The 26,271-nt window shown below is 32.3% G+C and overlaps 1 protein-coding gene and 1 long non-coding RNA gene across 4 annotated transcripts; both read right to left on the minus strand.

The window, feature by feature from the left end:
* Window positions 1-442: 442 nt before the first annotated feature.
* On the minus strand, window positions 443-2,901 carry LOC105117442 (uncharacterized). Its single transcript, XR_840749.1, has 3 exons — window positions 2,760-2,901; window positions 2,576-2,577; window positions 443-455 (listed from the first exon to the last, which is right to left on the minus strand). It is a non-coding gene; the product is annotated as an uncharacterized LOC105117442 (long non-coding RNA).
* A 4,468-nt stretch (window positions 2,902-7,369) lies between these two features.
* On the minus strand, window positions 7,370-21,993 carry LOC105117443 (phospholipase D p1-like). Of its 3 annotated transcripts, XM_011015103.1 has the most exons (20): window positions 21,518-21,993; window positions 21,052-21,153; window positions 20,792-20,907; window positions 20,556-20,697; window positions 19,460-19,630; window positions 18,310-18,483; window positions 16,327-16,569; window positions 16,130-16,246; window positions 15,516-15,655; window positions 15,259-15,408; window positions 14,244-14,400; window positions 13,648-14,154; window positions 12,887-12,997; window positions 11,575-11,721; window positions 11,290-11,487; window positions 11,000-11,101; window positions 10,579-10,710; window positions 10,392-10,457; window positions 7,996-8,057; window positions 7,370-7,899 (listed from the first exon to the last, which is right to left on the minus strand). In XM_011015103.1, exons 1-20 carry the CDS (start codon window positions 21,788-21,790, stop codon window positions 7,653-7,655), a joined length of 3,357 nt encoding a protein of 1,118 aa, XP_011013405.1. In that variant the 5' UTR covers window positions 21,791-21,993; the 3' UTR covers window positions 7,370-7,652. The 3 variants fall into 3 exon arrangements, 2 of the variants coding, with proteins under 2 accessions (XP_011013405.1, XP_011013406.1); XM_011015104.1 differs by lacking the exon at window positions 21,518-21,993 and having other exon boundaries at window positions 20,792-20,882; window positions 21,052-21,143; XR_840750.1 differs by lacking the exons at window positions 7,370-7,899; window positions 7,996-8,057; window positions 10,392-10,457; window positions 10,579-10,710 and having other exon boundaries at window positions 11,012-11,101; window positions 11,180-11,487.
* Window positions 21,994-26,271: the final 4,278 nt, after the last annotated feature.

The following is a 26,271-nucleotide window of genomic DNA, read 5'->3' on the forward strand; positions in this document are numbered from 1 at the left end:
AATTCTATTGGCCCATCATATTCAAGGACATACATATATTCTTCAAAACCTGTAAAAATTATCAAAAGTTGGGATTTATTTCAAAACATAAAGAGTCTTTAGATAATCTTCTATTGACTTAGATGTATCCTGGTAGAGATGTGCATTGTGCAATTCATGATTTATGTCACAATTTCATAAAGAACATGCTCAACATAGTCTTGAGAATCTGACTCAAAAAGATCCTTTTTGCTAGTTTTTAATAAAATTGGATAAGAAGCTTATCCTCAACCCATAAAGGGCGTTTAAATTGTTCTTGGACGTAAAATCAAGGGAAGATGTGAGCCACAATCACAACTACAATTTAAGCCTTAGTTTGTAAGAACATGTGTCTTTTGGTTTTATTAATAATATAATATTTATGTTTTGTTGTTTCTTATATTTGTTTAAGTGTGTTTCATGCTTGTTAATAGTTGCTGCTTCAGATGATGTCTTCTATACTATATCTTTCTCCCTTATGTCATTGAGGACAATGTCTTATTTTGGTTGGGGAGAAAGAGTAGTAGTTGATATTTAAAAAAATAAAAAATAACTAACTGCTTTTGTTTTTAATAAAACCTTTTGACAAAATTGTTATTACTAAAATGGTAGAGTAATGGGGAATTTTATTGAATCTTAAGACGCATCTTAGTAAATATTTTTCGATGGTTATTTGCAATGTTCATAACAAGGTCTATCACATACTTATCTTGAAATATTCAGGTTTAGAAACTCTCGTGTTATTATCAATTGTTGATATACTCATTTAACAGGTATTTTTAAATCTTTATTTTTGCATACGCACTTTAATATATGATTGTCAGTTGCATATTGGATTATTATATTATTTATATTCTTTTGTTAAAGGTAACAACTAAAGGAAATTGATAACATATAATTTGCAAACAAAATAAAAAATGATGATAATAAAAATATAGATGAGTTTGGTTTCGTAGCCTCCATAACCTAAGCAATTAAGTTTGAAGGGTTGTTTTAACACCTAATACCCTAAAGTCAACTGACTTGGGAGCTATTAGCCTAGTGCTTGTTACATGAGTTAAGAAGAAAAGTGAACGACTAAAAAATTGATGTCTTCTCTAAAGTGCAGGAGTATCGAAGTAATAAATAACCCAACAAAACCGGGGTTGAACCACGGGGAGGTTAGTTATATAAATTATAAACAACAACAACAATAATAAGTTAAAGAGGATTTTAAGATTGTAAGATTAATGTAATGAGTAAACAATGATAAAAACAAATATCAAAGTTAAAGGATGCACTAATGAACCTCTTGACTTTGTGATAGTCCTTATCTTCTTGTTTGAATAAAATATCATTGATAACATCATAATTTGAATATATAGTTTGCATGAATGTCATGGAAAATTATCTCAACTTTCCAACAAAAAAAAAATATGTGCATTTGGACTTCTAGAACTCAAGATATGAGATCAATACTAAATAGTGTCTAGGTTGTACGATAGATCTAGACTTTTTTTTTATGCTAATATTTGGACCTCCAAATGGCATAATTGAGCCTTGGGCTCTCATGAATGTTTTAAGCCTATGTGTTAGCTTTTTAGCCATATGAACCAAACTAAAATCCAAGATCTACAACTCTAGATATGACCCAATGACTGAATAGTATTCCAGTTTGAATTAAATCAACATCCCTTTTCTAAGCTTAGCTTTCTCTTTATCTACTCAATTTCAATAGTTAAACTCATCTATTATTCCTTTTATTTATGTGATAGGCTTGCATTTAAGATGAACATTTACCATAAATTAAAGGTATCTTATATTATTAGACATGTTATTATAAAACATACTCTAGTTAAGGAGTTATTGATACTTCAAGTGCAAAATAATGATATAAAACCTTGATAAAAATACACTTTTAAATCCTAATCATAATGCTTAAGTTTTGCTTTTATTAATCTCTTAATTATAACTTTCATTTCCTTTACTATACTGATATAATCATATTCTCCTCTTATTTATTTATGTTTCTCTTCTTTATTATGTTTAGCTAAGTTTATTATATGAAGGTGAAAAGGTTTCACTAATAGTGTTAGAATAAGTATAATATGAACTCAATATGGACTTTAATGATTATATCATAAACAACTTGTTATTAACATGTCTTATCATTTTTATCTTATTAATTCTTAATACCTTGCTTGTTAAATGGTTAATCTAGATTTGTGTTATATAACACTTGGTACAACAAATATTTGGCACTTTCATAACCAATTGTATGGTATAACCTACACTATACTATGAAAGGAACTTGATTTATTGTTAACCCAAGTTAGCATCATGAATACCTAACAATATTTAAAAGTTTGATGTTACTTAGATAAGATAATTAATATGACCATGTTAACAATTTATAATGAGCTAATAATGATAAATCATCTTATTAGAACCTCTTTTGTGTGTGGTTTCCAGTTGAGTAATAAAAGGAGTTTATATTATATTTATTTTTAATATCATTAGTGGATCATGTAACCTTACATGTGTTTTTATCATTGTTTAATCCTCATATTAATCTCACATCTCAAAATTCTCTTTAACTCATCATCATCATCATCATATAGTTAACCTCTCTATGGTTCGATCTTAGTCTTGCCGAGTTATTTATTACTTCGACACTCTTGCTCTTAGAAAAAGACATCAATTTTTTAGTCATGTCAAAAGCCTTGAGGCAAATTCTACGATACATTAAAAGTATCATAGACTTTAGCTTGTTTTATGGTTATTCTAATAGCTTTGATCTTATGGGTTATAGTGATAGTGATTAGGCTGGAGATATGAATGATTGAAAGAGCACTACAAGTTTTGTTTTCTATATGGGAGACACAACTTTCACATGAAGTTCAAAGAAGCAATCTATTGTCACGTTATCTACTTGCGAAGCTGAATATATAGCTACTATAACATGTGTTTGTTATTGCATATGGCTAAGAATATTATTGGAGGAGTTGTGAATGCCACAAGAAAAGCCTACAAAGATTTATGTGGATAACTCATCAGCCACTGCATTAGCTAAAAATCCAATTTTTCATGACAGAAGTAAGCACATTGACATAAGATTTCATTATCTAAGAGATTGCATTGTAAACAAGAAAGCTAAAGTCAAGTATGTAAAGACTCAAGATCAAGTTGCAGATATTTTTACAAAGTCACTCAAATATGATGTTTTTACAAAGATGAGAGATATGTTAGGAGTTGTGGAAAATGATAACAATTGATATTGAGGGGGAGTGTTAAAATTCAATATCAACTAGGATTTATAGTTTATAAGAGTTTTAATACTAGATAAAAGAGGAATCCTTGTCTGATTAGTATATTATATTTCTTATTAGATTAAGATTTTCTTTGAATAGTCTAATTTTCTAATTAGCTAGGATTTAAGGCTTATAAATAGGATTGTAATCTTAAGTATTAAAAAGACAAGTTGAGAGAGATATAAAGAAAAGCTAGAAAGGTGTATCTTTAGACTAAACTCTTAATAAAATATCATTCATCTCATTCTTCTTCTTTCTTTTTATGTTTGTTCTTATAAATTAACTACCACACCCTATTCTTCTTTTACAACACTATGTTCTTCCCAAATCAAGTACACAAATAGAACAAGAGAGACTCTTCTCATTCTTAGTTCCAAACCTTTTTTGTTATTGTTGAGACTTCGAATAGCCCTATTATGACTAGACATGCAACGGTGAATCTTAAGCCAGGATCATATATTACTCCAAAGTGAAGAAGACCAAACATAGCTGAAGAAAAGATATGTATGGGATTCATCTGCATGTTGATAAAGAGGGCATATGGGATCAAAGGATATAAATTAAACCCTATCCTTTGTTCTAAGCTTGCCTGAACAAGAGATCATTGTTCCCGAACCATACTAGCTCACTGAACAAGAGCATCTTTATATCTAAAGTACTCATAGGCATTAGCTAAAAAAGTCCCCGAGCTGGTGTGCCAGCTTAAGAGCTTATCTTACATTGTAGGAATCCCTTCATATTGCTCAATCAATGTATTACGAAGGGAGAAGATTGACTTCCATAGGGGAGAAGATGTCTTCTTAAGATTAGAAAACCAAATAGAGGTATGAGAGAGGTAGTAATGATCAACCCATCGAGTCCAAAGAGAATCTGTTTTCATATGAATGTTCCAAAGTTGTATGGCGAAGAAACTTGCATTCCTGGCTTTTATGTCTAGAACAACCAATCCCCCTTCATTCTTCGGTAAACAAACCTGCTTTCAAGCCATTAGAAAAGATTTATTTCTTTGCAAATTCCCGAACCATATAAAATTCATGCACAAGCTAGTAATCTTGCTAATAACCAAAGTTGGGATTGAAAAAATGTTGATCCAAAACTAGACCATACCCTGCAAAACACATCTGATTAACTCAAGGTGACCAGCATAGAAGAGGTGCTTACCTATCCAGCTCTGGATGGACAATTTAACTTGTGAAAAAGAGAAGAGACTTGGCTAGCCAGCAGCCTATGTGGGCTAAGCGAAACGCCAAGGTACTTGAAGGAAAATCTTCCTTCAGTGAACCCTGAAAGACTTAGAATAACATGTTTCACATCCTCCGTAACTCCGGCAAAGTATATGGAAGATTCTAAATGTCTTGTTTCTTGAAAAGAGACAAAGTTGTTAGGAAATGGGAGAAGAGAGAAAACTTTGGGTTGGCCATCCATTAAAAAAAAAAAAAAGGTTAATCCTTATGTCTTATGTCAATATGTTCATCTTTTAAATGGTGATGACTTTATCCTTTAACCATGCTGAAAAAAATAGATTGGACCCTGAAAAATAGACATTTGTTTTTTTGTCTCAATCTCTCCATCCAAATACATTTATGTCCTAAATATCTAGTTTCTTGAAAAGATATAAAGTTGTTAGGAAATGCGTGACGCGCGACGCATCTCATACTGAATCTAAAAGACGAACAATGAAGGAGGAGAGAAAACTTCGAGGTGGCCATCCATTAAAAAAAAATAATAATCTTGATGTCTATATGTTCATCTTTTAGAGGGGAGTTTAATGGTGATGGTTTTGTTTTTTAACTATGCCGGAAAAAATAAATAAAAACCTATAAAAATAAATATATTTTTTTTATGTTTGTTTATGTCTCAATCTCTCCAACCAAATATATTTATGTCCTAGATATCTAATTTCTTGAAAAGAGACAAAGTCACAAGAAAATGATAGAAAAGAAAGCCTTGGGTTCACCATAAAAAAAAAAAAGGTTAATCTTGGTGTCAACACATTTATCTTTTAGAAAAGAATTTAATAGTGATGGCTTTATCCTTTAACCATATTGTAAAAAATAAAAAACATTGAAAGCTTGTATAAGTTTTTTAGATTAGGTTTGTTTTATAGTTTTAGAGTGATTAAAGATGCTTTGTTATTGGAAATGTGGTTATTGAGATTTTTAGAATTTTTTTTTTTTGAGTGATTTCAAGTGAAAACAAATAAAAAATTAGATTTTAAGAATACAGAAAACTTGACATTAATTTTTTGACCACCACAAGTGGTTAAAAAATTATTGCAATAGATAATGTATTATCTTTAATAATCTTTTATTAAACAGGCGACGCGTGACGCGCGACGCACCTCATACTGAATCTAAAAGACGAACAATGAAAGTTATACAAGTTTTAACTTTTCCTTTTAGAGGTTAGCTCTGAAGAATTCCTAGAAACCTCTTTTTTTTAATTTAAAATAAGTCCTTTTGAATTAACAATTAAAATGCTATTTAAAAAAATCATCATATTATTATGTCATATTTTGTAAATAAAATTAGAACTTTTATGGTTATATTTACAATAACTTTGTTAAAAAATATAAATGAGCATAATATGCAATAAATTGTAAGAAACAAATCGCACATTAATGTTAATTGAGAGTAAAATAAATATTTTTGTATTTTTAATTTTTTTATATAGTTTTCACAAATTAATTATTTTTTTATTTTAAATAAATTCACAAAAAAATTTATGAAAACATGATTATTTTCTATTTTTTTTTTTGAAACTTGATTTTTAGATTATGATAAGTTTTTTAAAAAAAAAACTACAAATAAAAAAAAATTGTAAAAAAAATTAATAAGGGAATGAGGGGTTTTTGCCTAAAGTGATAAACTTTCTCCTTCCTTGGCTTAAATTATTGAGATACTAATGAATATTTATTTTAATTATCTTGGTTTTTTTAATTAAATTACAATATTGTTAAAAAAAAAAGACATTTTTAATCAAAACTAAAAAAAAATACATAAATAAGGAATGATAACTTTGACTTAAGAAATACATTTTTTTAACTTTAGAGTTTAAATATTTAAAAAAAATAATTAATTTGATCTTACTAAGAAGCAAGATGATATGATTTTGTTACGTGCTGAAGAGATGGTTGAAATTAAAGAATTAGTAATGAGTTTGCGTAATGGTGAAAACTTAGGAGACAGGAAGCAGGAACATCAAGTTAAGGAAGCAAGATCAGACGGTGATGAAGGAATCAAATCAAGCATCGCTGTGGTGATGATTTTTGTCAGCACAATCAAAGGATGGATTGTAAACACTCCATTGTACAAGTAAGAAATACTAAAATTTTAAAAATAAATAATTTATCCTTAACAACTACAAAAATTTTATTACTTTAAAGTATTTCAACAAATAAATATATTTTTTTATTTTAATATATATATATATATATATAAAAACAAGAAAATTGAATTAATATCATTTATAAATTTAGATATACTAGTTAGCATGCATGCATGCTAATATTATATTTATTTTGAAAATATATTTATTATGAGTTATTATTTTACGTATTTATAAATTAAACTTATATTAACTTTAGTCTTTCTTTAAAATATTTCTTAGAGTTAATTACAAAGTAATTATTCCGTTGGTTGAGCTAAGCAGTCAAACTTAGTAAATAAGAGAAACTATGATTTTTCTTCTTCTCTCTGTGTTTCTAGTAGATTTCTCACTTATTCTGCAACAATAATCTTAGCTTAAATTCACTTCATCTATATATATTTTGAATACCTTTTAATTGATTTTTTTTATATATTTTGAATACCTTTTAATTGATTTTTTAAAAAAAAAAAAAACTAAATATATAGAGAAAAATATCTTGATTAAAGATATTTAAAAAGTAATGCTGGCCTTAAAATAATTCATTTGATAACTATTATTATCCTAAACGTAAATATTTTCTATATATTTCAATTTTCTCTTCATACTTAAATTGCAAAGACCAGGGACCCATGAAAAAATTGACTGAATTACTTTTCGATGAAAAAAAAAAAAAAGCTTGAAGAGCAATGCTGCTAAAAGTACGTATACTTGGTTTATATATATATATATATATACACAACAATGTTCAAGGTACATCTCTTTATCTCTCTATCCCTCGTATTTTTCTGCAAGCTAGCCGGGGAAGAAAAAGGAAAAGAAAGAACAAAAAAAAAAGGATTCTTTTTACGAATTGATTTGAACGCTATAAAACAATGGCTAATGACATTACCAGGGATCATCGCTGGTTCGAAAACCAGTAACCAGTGACCCAGCAAAGAAAAAGACTGGGACTTGGAACGGACCGACCCTCTACTCTTAATGAAAAACTTGGGATGCATAATACTCGCTCTCATTAAACACAGGTCTTAAGTCTTCCTTGCACATGAACTCCAAAGGGAAAGAAACAAGATGTCCTCGCGTCGACTGTAATCTCTCCAGTGGATCGGTGTTTTTTATGTCTCCATTTTGGTAAGATTCAAGCTTCTGGGGGGCTATCCCTAAATCGATGGTCGTGTGACCAAGCCTATCCTTCCACGACACCATACTTTGTCTGAGCGCAGCTCTGCAGGTGGTCGGGGACAGAAAGCAATCAGTTAGCGCGCACGCATGAACCCAATTAGAGAGCATGGTAGGGGAGATGATAAGTGAGGTATCATACCTGGTATGTATAAGATCATTAGGCACGCAAGAGAAGACATCCTGGTAGATCATGGTATTTGTCTGTCAAGTAAGAATCATCAATAAATCGTTAGTTTGAGTGCCAAATTCGAGGCAAATGCAAAAGCACCAAGCGGACAACCTCATGCAAAATGCAATTCTTATAGATGATACGATACAGAGAACAATTTTAACCCCCGTTATATCTGGCTGAAACAAAAACACAGCAAGAATTTCTTTGAGCCAATTAATGTTTTTATGTAAGAGAATATACTCTATAACTTCAAAACAATGCTCTTCTCTTCGCCCCAAACCTTGCCAAAAACACACGCCACACTCGTACCAATGTTTTAGACTTTACTGTTTGGCATTGAGGTTAAAATTGTGTTTGGATGCATTTTAAAATTATGATTGGCTTGAAAATATATTAAGTAATGTTTTTTTAGAGCTTTCCAAATGCATCTGATGTGCTGATGTCAAATGTGGGGGAAAAATGATGTATTTTGAAGAGAAAATAAAAAAAAAAAACACTCAAAACCAGAAATTACTGCAGTTCCAAAAAGGCTGGCCACGAAAAGTGAGGGTTGACAAGGTAATAGCTTAGTAACAATTGTACTTTGGTACAATTGGAAATGACATTCCAACAACTCCAATGAGGATATAATAAAGATCAAAGGAGCAAGCCAGAAAGAGATTAAACACAATTAAGCCGTAAGCAAAAAGTGACAGTAGTTTAGCCATTCAAAGGTCTCCATCTATATCAGCAGATCTAGGGCACACTTTTGAAATAAAATTAACAGAGCCACTTGACATGTTGACATGTCAGCTGATCTTCTATGTACAGAAGAATTTGGAAAAAGACGTAGTGACAAATGATAACAGATTCACATTACACACACAAAGGTTGAATTACATTTTGATTCGTAAATCACCCTTTTGCCCCTGGGGTCTTGATACATCTACTCAAGTTTACAACATGGATGGGATATATAATACTGTAGTTCACATTTTGCTAGTTTTTAGAAGAAGAAAAAAAACATCTAAAGAAAGTAGATGAGTGCAATCGACAAAACTATACGAACTAGATCATCCAATCCAATTATCATGAATTAAAAACCTTTCAAGCAAAAGTGAAAGGAGGAGCAAACGCAAAATCTACACTCAGAAACTAATAATCTTTTAATGGTTTCATTAGAGAGGAGACAGTACAAAATTGGGTCCTGTTGCTATTGATGGATGGCCAATACTTGAACATAAATGAAAATATTAAGTTCCACTAAAATTACAAGAAAAAAACTTTATCAATCAACTTATATGGATGCATGTGATAATGATTTCATCTTTGAAAACAAATTACTCAAGTAAGGTAAAATTGGTCATATATTTACTCATTGATAAATTGGAAAAAAGCATTGCAGATGAAGGTAAATTGGAAAAAAGCATTGCAGATGAAGGTAAATTGGAAAAAAGCATTGCAGATGAAGGTAAATTGGAAAAAAGCATTGCAGATGAAGGTAAATTGGAAAAAAGCATTGCAGATGAAGGTCAGCATGATTATTTCAAGTATATAACTTGACTTGATATTTTAAATATTTTGTTAATGTGTTTTACAAGTTATATGAATAAGAAATCTATATTTGTTGATATTGTGAAAAAAGAGTGCAAGGGCTAGGTTATCAATGAAAGAATTTATTTATTTTTTTAATCAAATGATTTAAAAACTAGATGAAACTAAAGAAGTAGATATTCATAAGGAATTATTAGGATCATAAGATATTATCATAGACAGCGCAGAAAATTTTAAGACTTGGGAAAATATTTCAATCTATAATACTTAATTATATCGTGTTAGGTTTGTTTATTATAAAAAATCTATCACATAAAAGCTGGTTATTTTTGCTTATATTGATAATTCAAAAAATATTTAAAGACCAACATGTATTCTAGCATCAAATCCAGGGATTAAAATGAAATTATCTGATAAAGACAAAATAAGCTAAAAGACAAAAAGAAGATAATCTAACCTTTACAATTCGGTGTGTTGTAAAAGGGTGTTATACAAATGTGGCACTATGTCGGGGTCCAAGGAATTTTCTTCTATTAGGTTTTGTTTAAGAACTTCGAAACTACATGTGACAATGCCTAGCAACTTACACCCTATTTTAATGCAAGCTTTTGAACCCCTGAACTCAGCCCTCAATACATATGGGAAGACCTCCAGATTCAGCATAAACACACAACATACATCTTATCTGACACTATATATATATATATACATGAGATAATTGAACAAACAGGCAGCAATTCCCAAATGTTCTTCGCATTGAATCTAAATTTTGAAAAAGAAAAGGTACTGAATTAAATAGCCTGCTATAATGAAACCATTTTTGTTCTCACCTTTGCAGTTGACATCCATATGTCTTTGTAAGTTGAATCAATTACTGGGTCAATTACTTTATTGATCTGAGATTAAAAGAAAAAAGAATGTACAGAGTCAGCTGGAAAGCAGTTAGCAATAATCTATCAGTGCTGTGATTTCCTCCACTGTGGAGCAGTCAATATTTCTACAATCACAAACACTAACCGCTTTGGAATGAAGACCAAGGTGTTCAGACCACAATGAAAGGCGAAGACTAAGAGTAAATTTTCCAGCTTTCCAAGGCTTCCCTCCCATTAATGAGTCCACTAACTCTTTGTCTTCAATAAGTACCCCAATCTAAAAAACATTGTCACAAAGAAACAATGTAATAATATTCCTTCATCGTTAAAAGTTTTACTGCCCATACGATATAATATCAATTCTCATTCTCTCACTCATGCTCACTTACTCATAGATCCAATTTTATCTTTGTTCTTTACCAGTGACAAACTTTATCAAGGGCACTAAACAAAGTTTGAACTGGGACAGATGATCATTTCTTATTGTATGGGGCATGTTTTAACTTTGAGAATCAAAATTTCTCAAAACAGTAAAGCCTGTAGGAAAACATGGAAAAAAGTGATACCTCAGAATCTCTTGACCCAAGCAGACTCCTGTCATTGATATTGGCTGATCCAATCAAGGTTGTCCGGTCATCTATTATCATGATTTTACTATGGACATACACCTGTAGGTACAATAAAGATCAAAAAGCATTGTGTCAGATGCAAAGAAGCTTGTACATAAATAGATGTGAATAAATCACCAAATATTATAGATTGAGGTGAGGTAATAACAGCATTTTGTCAAAGACCGTGGAGCAAAATAAAGATGAAGTTAATGAACTGTACAGTATCTATGCATCAAAGAGAAAACCTGACTAGTGGCCACAGGACCACCATCAAAAAGTCGACCATAAGCTCTAAGGCCATAGAAAGAAATGTAATCATGTGTCTTGGGACCAAGATGATCATAAAGATTATGTAATATTGAATTCTGTCCTCTGCAAATAGTTCGATATTGCCAATGCATTATGGCTCTTTCAGATGCTGCACCACCATCATCTACACCACCCTGTGAGACTAAAACTTGAGCCAACAATAGAAAAAGGAAAGGAACATTCAGATTTCAAATTTCAGGGAATGAGCCAAGAATTAGAACCTGGAAACCTGGAAGAAGTGGTATGACAATTATAACCCTGAAACATTTCTTATCATTAAATGCTCGCATAATACGCCGATACAAAGCTTCTAACACACGATTCTGTATAATGTCATCTCCTGATAGACCTGATATAAGAAATTGATTCTGGGAAACCCAGCAATGAAGCAAAAGCCAGGCAAAATGAATAACTTCAGACTTTAAAAAGCTGCCTTAACGTTAAAATATTGAACTTTCATGGTGATTAGAAAGACAGCAAAAATAAAGAATAATTACAGTTAATAAAATTAATTCTTTTACTCTGCTCATTCACATAACCATTTGTTAACCAAATTATTAAAAGCTTATGGTAAAATCTTTCTTGATGCTTTCACCAGCATTAAAGAAAACTCTTTATAATCATTAGACAGTGACATCCATTAATATTTCCCCGCTGTTTCCTCATAGATGAAAAGCTGTTCTTCTGTATAAAGTTTATTATTCTCTCTCTAAGCAGCAATCAATTCACAGCTTCCAACAATGTATAACACTTCCCCTCTAAAACTGACTAAATCCACTTCCTGTGGCCTAAACCCATTCATCCTATGCCACAGTTCTACAGTCTTGATTTTTCCTTTCCTTAGCCTACCCAGGGCCCAGGCTCATATATATATATCGTTTGAAGATGCAATCTTAGAAAATGTGAATGAGCGTGTCCATAATGTAATATCAGTGTGTCTAAATGAACTCATAACTCTGATTAACAGATGAAACTGGAATCGATTGCCTTCGCCTGATATTGAGGAGATGGTGAAGGGTACCGAGTGCAGTTGGGTAGGTTTTTGATGGGATTGCCCCTGTGCAAATACCAACCCTCTATGTTACGAGATAAAGCTTGTACACTTATATTTTGTGTTAGATCCAAGTTTCTCCTTGCCATTCTACCCTTTGATCTATCTAAAAACCATTTCTATAAATACTTAGCACTTGAAATCTTTCAAGTATAGCCCCTTTCTTATTTTGTGCTTTAAGCCAAACTCATGCCACACTTCCTTGCCAGTTATGCAAGATCCCACTCTTGGTGACTGAACCTATATAATGAGGTGGTAATTTTGCAAGCAGCTGTTCAAGATGACTTGAAAAACTCGATAGTGGTCAATATGATCGTGAGAAGAATGAACTGCACACAATCTTTTCAATTGAGTGGCTCAAAATATAATTCCACCAAGGAATCTATTCAAATTGAGCTGGATGTCCTTGTCCTTGAGTTCTTCGATAGGCAGCTGGTTCCATTCACTGAAAGAAATAATAAATAATGCATAATAGTTTATACCTCGATGTAGACAAAGTGCTCTGCTTTCTCAATAAGAGAACAATAAGCACAGTGAATACTCTCTTCAATTTGGCTTGTTCCAGCAGACCACTGACTCACACTCCTTATGACCTGGAGAATGAGAGAAACCATTGATGCCAGAGGATACGGATTAATTTTTATGGATTATATATAAACATAAAAGCGCTAAATAATAATGGTAAAGTTAATGGGAAAAAAAAAACAATTGTATTGTCTAGTAGAATGTGAAATTAAAACAGAAACACATATGCTCTTCCAATTATACACATTAATCACCAGCAACAAAAACACCAAATAACTTGAACTCTTCCAATTGGACTACATTCATCATTGGTCATGTACCAACAGAATTCCTGGGAGAGATTCAAAAGCATATAGTAAAAGATATCAGACCTTCACTTTTTTCTTTCCAAATGCAGAATTCAAGGCCGGCACCAGTTTTAGATTTTCACATTTCTTCGCCATTTTTTTTTCAATAAATGTACAGACCTTTCAGTTCCTCTAAATTTGATTTACATCCAGTAGATTAAAATAAGAATTAGATGCTTCTATGGCTAGCCATAGGGCATGCAATACTTAATCTACACATCATGAACAGTAAGAAATCTGGGGCAAACTATGTTAAATAAGATCCCATGATGGCACTGACTCAGATTATCAGACGACTCAAGGTAGGTCTCTTATGCTTTCTTGGTCATGTTAAAACAAAATTGCATAAAACATCATGAGTTGTAACCCACCTGACAATGACAAGAAACACGAGGACCAACTTGGCCACTTGCATCTGCAGAACCAACCTGATCAACCCTTTCTTGTGTTTCCCACCACTCCAAGTCTGAAGCTTTGGTGCCAGGATGCACCGATAAATCTGGTGACATTTTCACATGAAGATCTGAGCCATTGTTATCTACAAAGCTTGTCATTGGCATATCTGGAACAACCAATTCAATTTTGGATTTCCAAAAAGCATGTGGAAGGCTTCTGCCAGGGGTAGAGTCCAACCCATTTAATTTTGAACCTATACCAGAATCATCAGTCCCCTCAGCTTCCTGAGGCAAAAGAAGAGGGATGTCTTGTAAAGATGATCTAGATGAAAATGAATCTTGCCGTTTGATTCCTTTTACATCATCTTTGATACCCTTTCTTTCAACTTCCATCTCTCTGTTTTGCCCCATATAGTGTGGAATAACCATGTGCTGCTGAGGCATAAGCAGTGGAATAGCTTCCTCATATGGAGCTTTATTTCTCTGGAGAAGGAAAAAAGTATATTCATGTTAAAATTAAAAGCTTTCCCCAACCAGCAGCAAAACCATACTAATTGGTGCTAAACTTTGACCTTGGCATAGTTCCAACGCTGTACAAAGTGCCTAGCTGCATCATGGCAAGGTGGTCCCCAAAGAGCACAATGGACATCATGCCAAGGCATGCGAGGATATTTGCAACGATCCAGTTCATCTTTCATCATATCTTCCCATGAATTTGGTTCAGATTCCCTGGAAAATGAAGAGAGAATTCATTTCATAAATCCAGCAAATGCAAACCCTGCCTCTAATTCAGTAAATTACTATGCTGATTGCCACCACACTAATCAGTCATAATTTTCAGATGACTCGTTGAACAGAAGTCTTTTTATGACTAAGAATGTGTTTGGGCTGCGTTTGAAAATGATGTTCAAAAAACTTTGGGACTAAAAAAGCACCAAAATGTTTGCATGCTTTTGGATGGTTTTGATATGAAAATGTCAAAACCATTTAAAAGCACCCAAAAAAGCTTCAAATTGATGCCTTGTCAGCCCAGATGCACTTTTGCAAAAGCACACGCACCGCATTTTCAAACACAGTAAAACATTGCACAAAAATGCTATCTGCAAACTATTGTAAGATTTACTTCAAGTACAATAATATAAACACTTCAATTGATTGTCTTTGATTGAGCATCTATTTGTGTTTATTAATTTGAACAATCTTGTAACTGCAATTAAGCATATAGTACGTGAATTAAACAACAGAAACCAGTGGCAACAGATATAAGATGGAATCAAAAGATAACCAAAGTAACAAATCATTCTTAGGTTTCATCATCTCTCAACAGATGTTCATTGAACATTCTAAGAAACGGCATTTGAGTTTGTAATGCGGTATAAGGTGCTTTTCAATTGAAAATACATCAAAATGATTTTTTTGGATTTTATTTTATTTTATTTTTGACATCAGCATATTAAAACAATCAAAAAGCATATAAAAAGCATTGATTTAATACTTTTTCGGACAAAAAATAATTTGAGCAACACTTTGAAAAGCAAGTCCAGCCACAAAAACAAACACTCCTTGAGTAGAGGAAAAACGAATTACCTTGGATTATAATAATCCTTTCCTGGCCATACTTGAGGAGGGCAGTCACCCACTCTGTGTTCACAAGTGTCATAACGACCAAAGCACAAGTCCAGTCCTCCAATAAAGCAAATCTGGTGATCAACAATGACAAGCTTTTCATGGTGGGACCTACACATAATCAAAATATATATCAGAAATTGAAAAGCTCATTGTCATGAAGATAACTCAAATTTGGTTCTCACTGACACTCTTTAAGCCTGTCCAATAATGCATACCAAAGGTAAACACCTGTAGAAAAGTGGTCAGGATAGCGCAGCACCCTCACATTCTCATGGATACTAAGAAGCTTTGTCTTGCTATAGACACTATTGATTTTCAGAGCAAGAGCCACCTCTTTATAGAGAAGAATATATATCTGCAGTGAAAAATTAAGATTACATCAGTGGTCATCCATATAAAACCAAAGCAAGTCAGAAGAATTCTTGCAAAGGAATCTTGATAAAATTCTATTTTATTTGTTGAGGGTTTTCCACAATTTTTAAAATTTTATCAGTACCCCAAAGTTTATATGTAATTGTACCATTTAACCAGGATGCACATGTGCATGTGGAACAGAAATGTAGTGGAATACAGTTCTCACAGAAGCTGTCTTTTTATTCTCCCAAAGTTCATGCCCCTATTTCCAAAAATCCAGAGAACATCCGCGCCCATAAAAAAGATTCATGGCCTATCCTCCATTTTAATACCTTTAGTTATGCTTTAAAAAAAATAAAAGAAAAATGCTCCAAAAGTTTTGTGCATATTATAAATAAAACCAAATATCAAATCAACCATCACAAATAACAAAGCGTCAAAGCAGAAAGAAGAACAATAAACAAGCAGTTTGCACCTGAACCCCTTGTTTAGCTTTGGCTTCCAGCAAAGAATCAAGTCTAGAGGAGGCATGAGCACAAAAAGGACGTCGTAGATAAAGCTCTGGGCACAGCCACCAGCCACAAATAAATATCTGCACAGAATTTCCAAATATAAATTATATGGCAGAATAAATACTAATGAGTAGTGTTTATTCTAAGTACTGGAGCTAACCTCAGATTTAGCATCCTCAATGGATAGAGCAATGGCTTCAAAAGCTGCCCTACCATCTACAAACCACTGGGCCTGACTACCATCTTCAGACAAACCTCTAGGAGGAGCAAAAGAGGCAAAACGATGAGGATGACACCAACCCTCAGGAGGCCTAAGTCCAGCATCATTAATTGCAGCAACCCAATCTTTAACTCTAGCACCATTTTTAGATCTCAAGTCTATGCTTCTGTTTCCACATGCAACCTTTAAAGTTCCCAATCATCTGTTAGCGAGTGAAATTATCTCATACAATTTCCTCATCTCTAAAAATCATTAATAAATTTAACTGTAATGAAGAGGAATATCCATCACAAATTTAAACAATTTCCTCAGACACCGCTACTTTGCTTCAACAAGCACAAATGGCACAGTATTTTGTCTAATAGTACAAGCCCACTGGAATTTTTTGCATGAAAAACAACAAAGTTTCTGATCAATTTCTTTGTTTCTTTCTTTTTTGAATAAAACTGCACTTCAATTTGTTTGGATTTATTTGCACTTTGCACAAAACATGAATTATTAAACCTGATTTTCTACCATCCAGGTTAAACTGACTATCGCACCTCTTTGTCTCCTTCCCATGCAAGGATTTTCTGTTCTATCAATCTCTTCCAAACAAGAACTAACAAAAATGGAGACAAAGAAGTAGATCCAGGTATGAAAGGAAGTTGCAGTTCCCATGATATTAGGTGATATAGAAAGGAACTCTAACTTGGTATTGTCTTGAAGTCAGTAGCTGACAGTTTTTCCTCATTTTGATTCAACTATGTTTGAGTTTCGTTTTGCTGTGTTTTTGGATTGTAGCAATTTTAATTTAAGTGGATGGACTAATTGCTTTGAAGAAACTGGTTGTACTTCTTTAATGCTCTCCAAACACTCGATCATGGTCCAATCAGAATGCTCATTGTTTCACAGTAGTTTAGATTTTAGTGGTTCCTGGCTTTACTGTGAGCTTTTTGTTCTTAAGTCTTTTGTTCAGCTGTTTAGGTGATGGTATTCTCTTATGTAATCTCATATTTGATTTAGAGGTCATTTGGTTGTTTAAGGATCCTGTATCATAGGAAGACATGATATTCTTAAGGCATGCTCAGATATCTAAATGAAAACCAGTCAGCAAAAAATAAAATGGAGGTCAATTTTGTAATTAAATCAGCAAAAACTAATAAAATGTCATGCAGTTAGACAATATGATACACCGATAGCCCTTCCCCTTTGTTTCTTATTCTTTATTATTAAGGATTTGTGTAAGCACAAAAAACTGCTTTTGAAAAAGCTTAAAGACCTTCTAAAAGGAAAAACAAACTAGAATATCTAATGTAATAAACAGATTCAAAATGAATTTTTCATTTGTTCTGAAGTCATTATATAATTGGAAAAGGAAACAGTGAGTTTTACTTCAAAAGTTACAGAAGGCTTCAGAAAGTACGAGGAAAAGGATTAATTGGTACTGACAGAACTGGAAGTCACTGATAAAAGTGAACTAAGCAATTTAGCCTGAATTATGATAGCTGGGATTCACTATTAATAAATTGAACATATAGCACTGAAGAAACTGTTGTATCTAGAGGCATCTAGCATGAATTGACCTATATTTCTTTGCTAAGTTGTTTACTAAACATTTCCTAAAAATAGAACCCATGTAATCGGTCAGACTTTGACATACAGGGAAGGATCACTCACTTATGAAAATGTAATGGCTATCATCTAGGTTGTCTTACCATTAAAACAGTATTGTACTGCAATAACTTTTCACCTTACAATGTGCTTGTGTGTGTAACTGATCCTTAAACAAGTAAAGCAGCTAACACCAAAGCCAGGATATGCCATCATCAGCCAAGCATACGTGCAGATCTTGTACAAAATAATGTCATCAAAATTTTAAGACTACATGTTGCAAAAGCACAATAGAGAAACCACCACAGCAGAAAGAATCTGCATGCTTACCTTAAAACCATGTCGTAAAGGATTCCGCTCCTTTATTTCTGCTGCTAATGACACTCGGCCTTCACCACTTCCATCTGAAGCAGGTAATACATCAAAAACAATTATATCCAAAAGCTTCGTATCAAAAGGATCGGCCAGCAGCGCCAAGAATCCTGGTTTCAAAACAGCCCACACCTGCAGAAAATCAGAAAACATGGACAATGCTGTGTGACTCTTAATGTTATAGATAAAATTACAGAATTCTGTTGTTAGTGTACCATCAAGAAGCCCCCAATTAGACCCCAAAAGTTGTCATTCATCTCCAGGGGAAATTATTGTTGAACTTATCTTTTCCCTTGCCACTACTCGCAAATTCCCTCTTAGCTTTAGAATGATAAACAACATTTGTTCTATTTAAAATTTTAATCCAATTATCAAGTTTGAATTATTGCAGCAATATCCAATAAACTAGTTGTGATTTTGTAAGGACTTTGCAAATGCTGGATCTTACAGAATAAGATTCATAAAAGGTAAGAATTGTGAGATGCAATGCTACAGCATAATTCTCTGTTCTTGCAAAATGAATTGAGGTTATCATGTCAAGGACTTTCAGATAACTTGGCAGAATTATGTGCAAGGACCAGGCATTTCACCAAGTCTTGTCCAGCAAACTGTATGGACATGACAATGATATTTTGTTTAGTTGCTTCTGCATATACCTTAGGCAGCATTTGTGGTGCCCCTTATACATTTGAGCTCCACGATACAAGCCAATGCATAAAGAAACTCTGCTTTTATACCAGACTTCAAGTCTACCCAACAAATTTGACTTTCTTTTCAAGAAGATTTCTAATTGGAATATAGACCAGAACTATTTCCAAACCATCTAAATCAAGAAAGGAGAAAAGGAGGAGGTACCTGCACAAATGCACATGTTTGTGCAAGCATTTATTTGTAGTGGTAGGAGGTCTTGTATATTCGTTCTCAGAAGAAGATTCAGTGTTAAATACTCATAATATCATTCAACACTGTCAATAAAACTAAAAGTAATGATGAAGAACCCTACACAGAAACCCTTCATTTTTTGCACAATTGTGCACGCACAAAAATGACAAATGTAACTTCAAATCAAAGCCAGGTGCAGACCTAGTTTTGGGCAAGGTTGCATTACCTTCTGCCAGTTGTCATTACAGCAACTAAACCAACTGCAAGCACAACATTTCCTGGAATCATCATCCTTCACTATTCGTGGTAGATGCTTCACCATAACATATTCTTCTTTCAGCTTAGGGCCATATTCTGGTGAAAATGACAACTTAGAGACCTCCAAAAACTTGCAAACCTACAACAGCATGGTGAAATGCATGCCAATTAGCAACCAAGAAGCAGTAAAAATTAAAAGCAAGAAAATATTTTAATTGCAAATCATCAGGTTTCAAAAACCAAGACTTTGGGATTATGGATTGAACTAGGAAGCATGTGTTATTCAAATTCCCAATGATAGGTTCATACAGTTCATTGTCACACCACGCAGAGAAAGTTCCGGACTTCAATAGATATCAATTGATTCAAGCATTCAAGGAAATGATGTTTCTAAAGGTTGCACAGATGAATGGCAGCCTGGCAGTTCAAGTGATGCCTCATGTTGAAATGAACAGCTGGCATGCTTATGATGAGTTCAAAGACCCGTAAAGTAGTCAAACTCCATCATAGATACACAAGAGCAGAAGACATGAAGCAGATGGATTAGGACATGCAATTGAGCAAGGAAGAGAAATTGATGCTTCCACAAGATGCCTGGTGCATTGCTTTTGGCTTGAACATCACATAACAAATTCAAAAGACAGTGTGGAACTTAATTGATCATTGTCAGATTCTGGAATATTAAATTAAAAAATTCCTAAAGCAACATGGAAGAAGAAAAAAGAAAGTTGCATTCGATTTTTCTTAAAAGAATATTCACATCTTATATATAGGAGGACAAGAGGAAAAAAAAAAAAAGATCTAGGACCTAAAACAAATAGGTTGAGCTGGCCCTCACATTGGATTTCATAGAGAAAGCTAGTAGAGCTATCAGATATATCTATCTAGAATTTACATTTTTCTGAAGTCGCCACCATATAAAAGTTAATCTATGATAAGCATTTTGTTATCTTGAAATAAGAGTTTTCACCTACCACAAACCAATGAGGAATTCATATTCTGAAATAACAATAGCAACAAAATTCAACAAGCATCAGAAACTTGAAGAAGAAGAAGAAGAATACCTCTCGGGAGTTCACAATATCCATGTTACCTAAAAAGTGGTTTAAATATTGTTGCATTGTAACCTTTGCACGGTCCGACATTGAATTCTGTCTTCCCAATGCTGGACGGATAACTGGTAAAGCAGCACTTGATGGAACATCTCTGAACAGAAAAACCACATGTAAGAACTATGAGAATTACTGAAGACAAGTACATAATTCATGTTTAACAATTACACAAATGTCTAGGCTGTGACCTGTTCTTGGCACTCTCATCATGATGCAATGGAATGGTCTCATCGTCGGCATCATCATCATCATTAACCATTGGTGTATGATCTCCTATTCCTAGATTGTGAAGCCATTCTTTAACCTTTAATATAATTTTCCAATAAAAAGCACATCAAAACCACACACCTTCCCAGAAAAAATCAAATTAGCAACATAACAACCTCAAAGAATTCATTTACAAAGTAACAAACACAACCAATGCCATCCACCACACACACACACACACCTGCTCTTGCTTCTCAAGAATTTCCTCGAAAAACACCCGTTTCTTCAATGCAAAATGTAAATAAAACACTTGTGCCGCTTTCTTCAATAATCTCCACTTGAACTACATTCACAAAAATAAAAGTGCCGTTAAAAATTTCAAATTTATTTGCCCCTACTAATTCCCAAAAAAAAAAAAGTACAATACCGTTTCTTCAAGAAAACAAGAAAAGAAATTCTAGTCAAAGGATTATGTACAACTTAGAGGATTCAATAATGTTTCAATACCTAATGTGTAGCTTCAAAAGTTTACTTTTTACTAGCTTTTTTTATGAATATTTAGAGCATCCAAACACGGCCTAAAGAATATTCAAATTCAAATGGAATAGTCAAAATTCAAAACCTAAAGAATAAAATTCGCACACAAAATTTAGAAACCTAAAAACAAAATCTAGTTCAAATTCGGTTAATTGATCGTGTATCGGTACCTGCTTATATTGAACTTCGATTGTATAAGATAATTGAACAGGGCTAATATCGCTGGGGTCGGGTCGAGAGACTGATACAATAGTAGCTTGTGGTAATTCATCGAAAATCCGGCCGGATTCCGGTGTCGGACCTTGACGGAAAGAGAAGAAGGAAGATATGATTGAGGATGATGGTGGTTGTAACGGCGTTGATGGCTCTGATTGCATTTGTACGTAACGGGGACCGCCGCCGCCAACACTCCCCACTCCCATTAATTCCGCTGACGATGCCATTGATGTTGATTATGATTTAAATTAATAATTTAGCTTCTGAGATCTGAATTTTCTGGTAGAGAGAAAAGGAAAAAAGGAAGGGAAGTCGAGGGAGCTGGTTTTGGGTTTAAATAAGTGAGTGCCGTCGACAACCCGCCAACGTGGTCAATTCTGGAAAGTATTGGAAAGGTCGCCTTTTTATAAAAAACAATGTGGGTTAACGGATTCTCCGAACCGAATAAGAATGGACCGACCTTCCTGTACTATATATAATTGTTTTCTCTACCCCGTGCTCGGTCAATGCCCATAGCTTAAAAATTAAACAATTCTTAATAAATGGTGCATGTGCTGTAATTATATTTTTTTAAATCCGACTCCATAAAAGCCACCAGTCAATATTCAAGTCAATTTATTTTTTTAATTTTTTTAAAAAATAACAGAATCAACAATATTATTAGTTAATTTTTTTCCTAAGTAAATTAAGTTACGAATGGTTTATGTTAATTTCCTCATATGTTTTTATAAGTGGAATAATTCATGTAATTAGCCTTTTCACAATCTTATTAGACTATTCCTCATATTTGTGAAACTTATCAAACGTTCATAAATTAGGATTTCCATGCATGTGTTTATACTTACATTTAATAAAACAAATGAAATCCTGCGCAATAGGAAATAACTAGTTATTTGACCCTTTTTTTTTATTAGATAATTTTTTTATAAAAAATATATATAAATGTACAAGCATTTCAAATGTATTTTTTATTTTAAAAAATATATAATTATAAATCAAAATGTTTATATAAACATTTAATTAAATACATAAAAAACCATCAGTACCAATAAATATAAAAAACAAATTGCTAACACTTCTATTTAATTTGCCTTGCTACTAGTGGAATTTTTTGTTTAACACAAGAGTTAACATGTATGTATTATTAACATGTTTTTTTATATTTAGTAAAAAACATAACCAAGAATCAAAAACCAATACTAAAATATAATAAAATATAATAAATATTATTTACGTTAAAAAAATACAAGATCTTAAGCTAATTTTTAATATAACAAAAAACATAAAACAATGTTGCAATTACTACAATAAAATATTATTTTCTTAGTCTTTGTATAATAATTTTTCAAAAAAAAATGTAAAGAAAAAAATTAAAACAAATTATAAAAGAATAAAGATAAAAACAAAAAATGGTATAAATAGGATAGGTATAGAGTGATAAATATTCAAAATGTTAAAAATAAAATAAAACAATATTCTTTTCAAAAAAATGTAAATAGAAAAGGATTAAAAAAATATTATAAAGAAATGAAGATAAGAAAAAAAAATGTGATAAATAGGCTGAGTGTAAAATAATAAAAATATCAAGTATAAAAAAAATATAAAAAAACTTATTTTTAAAAAAAAACTTGAAAATTATAATTTTATTATTGCTACAGTAAAGAAATTGACAAAAGTTAGAATTATATCATTTTTATAGAAAAATACTATTTTCATATGTATAATTTTTAAGCAATGTGCTAAAAAAACATATGTTGATAATGGTAGCTAGTTTCACACTTAAATAATCCATGCAATATAAAAATTGTAGGCCTAACAGATTATATTAATCCCAATAAAAATAATATTAAAAATGGTTTATAGTACTATTAGCTATAAAGTTTTTTTTCCTTGACCTATTTATTGATAAGAGAAAAAAAGAAGAGATTTATACATCTTAAATTAAAGCCTATTCTAATTACATAGGTATTTTTATTAAAAAAATAATTATGGTTTGAGATGATAAAAAAATCTAAAAAATTGATTAATAAAATAAAAAAATAACTAAATTAACCAAATTAAAAAAAAATTAAATTAACTAAATTAAAAACTAAAAAAATTAGTTTGGTTGGATTTCAATTTTATAAGTCTGAAATTTATTGAATTAAACTGACCATGCTAATTTAGTTTCAAGTTTCAACACTAAACTGAACCTAAATTTAACTATAAAAACCTTGTTTTTTTTTTTTTCTTAAAACCTTATTCCCCTAATTTTCTTTTCTTCTATGGCCATCCTCTCCGCTTCCCTCTCAAGTCTGCTCACTTATCCTCCCTTCCTCTCTTCCCTCATCTCTGTATATTTGGTCTCTTAGTTTGGTGTGATTAGAGACAGGAAAACTCAGGATTTTTCATCATTTGCTTACTCTTATTCATTGAGAAAATTAATCTTGGTTTTAAATGTGTTTTTTTTTCTAATAGGTTTCTAAAATTGTTTGTGAATAAATACGAAAGTATCATGTTGCTCAAGGTTTGGGTACAATGAGTTACTTTCATGCAAATTAGAGGTTTGATGATATGAAGCTCGGTAATGTTATAAAGAATATTGGCAATCATATCTACCACTATTTCCTTATGCTACCTATAATGGCTTGAGATTTCTTATTATTTCATAAACCGATGTTTCTTTAAAAATGCTAAAATTTATGGTAAATTTTATTTGTATGTTATCACATTATCGATGATTGTCATAACAGTATTCAAGGACTTAACAAAATAGGATTCATCAATTGGTATAGTGCAATACTCATATGATTTCATAATTTAACATCCTAATAAATAAGAATACCCCAGGCATATATCCATAACAATATATTTACACATTCATAAATCCACATATGTGTTCTAGTACAATTATCAATACAAGTCTGTACAAAAGTATCGAACAACAACTTCACAACTAGTATATTTGTTTATACAAAATACATAGGATCTAAAACATGCGAATATATGGTTCATATCACAACATGTGGACCCATAGAATGGGATTCTTACACACCTTGATTGTGTGATGTCCCTATTACAATGCAAAATGAATACAAAAATTATAAATAATTTAAACATGATGATAAATAATTAAAAGAATATTATCTTTACTTTCCGTTATTAACCCAAGTGAGTGTATTCCTTCCTTCACTTCTTATATACATAATATAACCCCTATTATTTCATTAAGTATTTTATCCTTACTTACATGTCTTAACCTTTTCATAAGAGTTATAGGTATTAGAATTAATACATTGGTCGTAGTTAAAATACTTCACTTTAGCCTGTTCATCCTTTCCGAACATTATTAACCATGATCAATCACATTACTTAAATTCAATCATCCAATTTGGATGCTACTAGCCAAAGCTAAGTCATAATACTCAACCTAGTCATCCATCTCGGATGTTATTAGCCAGAGTTAATCATAACATCCAAACTTGGTTGTCCATCTCTAATGTCATTAGCTATAACTAATTACAATATCCAAACCCGATCATCCAATTCAGATGCCATTAGTCGAAGCTATCACAATACCCAATTAAACATTCCCTAGGCGATGTAGTAGCCACAACAAGATAGAAACAATTTTTTTTATAATGAAATCATTTCAAAGAATTGATATTATTTAGGAAGAGGGTAGAGACCCCTTACTTGTTCCTCCCATGAAGTGTCCTCATCTAGTCAAAAGGTCGATCCCAGTCATACCTCTTGATTCATCAAATGATCACCAATCAGCATATTTACATTCAGTAATCTCATAGACTAACACCATCCACATTCCAGGAACACACATGCTCACATGCAAGTGTTCCTCATGTCATATAATCATATAAGGAAAGTCATCATATTCAAGCATTTCTCTTAATTTTTATGTAGGTTAACCCTGAGAATTCTAGTGTTTAATTCTTGAGTCTTGTAGTGGTTTATGTCAAACTAACGATGAAATGGTTTCGATCATCACTCTTTTCTCTAACTCTCCCTTCACTCAAACACTTAAGAAAGACAATATGTAGCTAGGTCAAGATAGGTTTTCTTCTTGGAAAGGGGTGGCTATTGCTGCAGCTAAGGCTGCCGATTTTAGGGGAGAGGAAAAATCATCTCTTTTTCCTCTCATGTATTTATACCCTTCTTAAATGAGATAGGAGTGTTTAAGTGCTGGTCATCCTTATTCTTATCCCTCTTTTGAGTTATCTTAGGGCTAGTTTTCTCCCCCACAATTCCCATTTAGGATAGGCTAGTTTTCCCCCACAATTTCCATCTAAAGTAGGCTAGATTGTTTCCTTTAATTCTTTCCTAGCATAGGTCACTTTAATATTATTTTTTTGTTAGGGTTTACATTCTCCTATTCTAATATAGATTTCATCCTCGAAATTAAGGAGGCTTCGCATTCCATACATGATTGTTCAAATAATTTAGGATACTTCTTCCTCATTTCAAATTCTCTTTCCTAAATTTCCTATTTTATGTGAGCACTCCACCATAAGATCCTAACAATAAGAATCCTTTTATTTCATAGCTCTTTCACTCCCCAATCTAGAATTCTTGAAGGCTTTACTTTGAGCATTAACTCTTTTTTGAATTTTATCATAATATGGGGTAGAACCTAAGTGGGATCCATGTCGGCCTTTAACACGACCAAAAGATTGATGTCTTCTCTCAAGTGTAGGAGTGTTGAAGTAATAAA

This window comes from Populus euphratica, unplaced genomic scaffold, assembly GCF_000495115.2.
Source record: "Populus euphratica unplaced genomic scaffold, PopEup_1.0 scaffold1370.1, whole genome shotgun sequence".
Lineage (NCBI taxonomy): Eukaryota > Viridiplantae > Streptophyta > Magnoliopsida > Malpighiales > Salicaceae > Populus > Populus euphratica.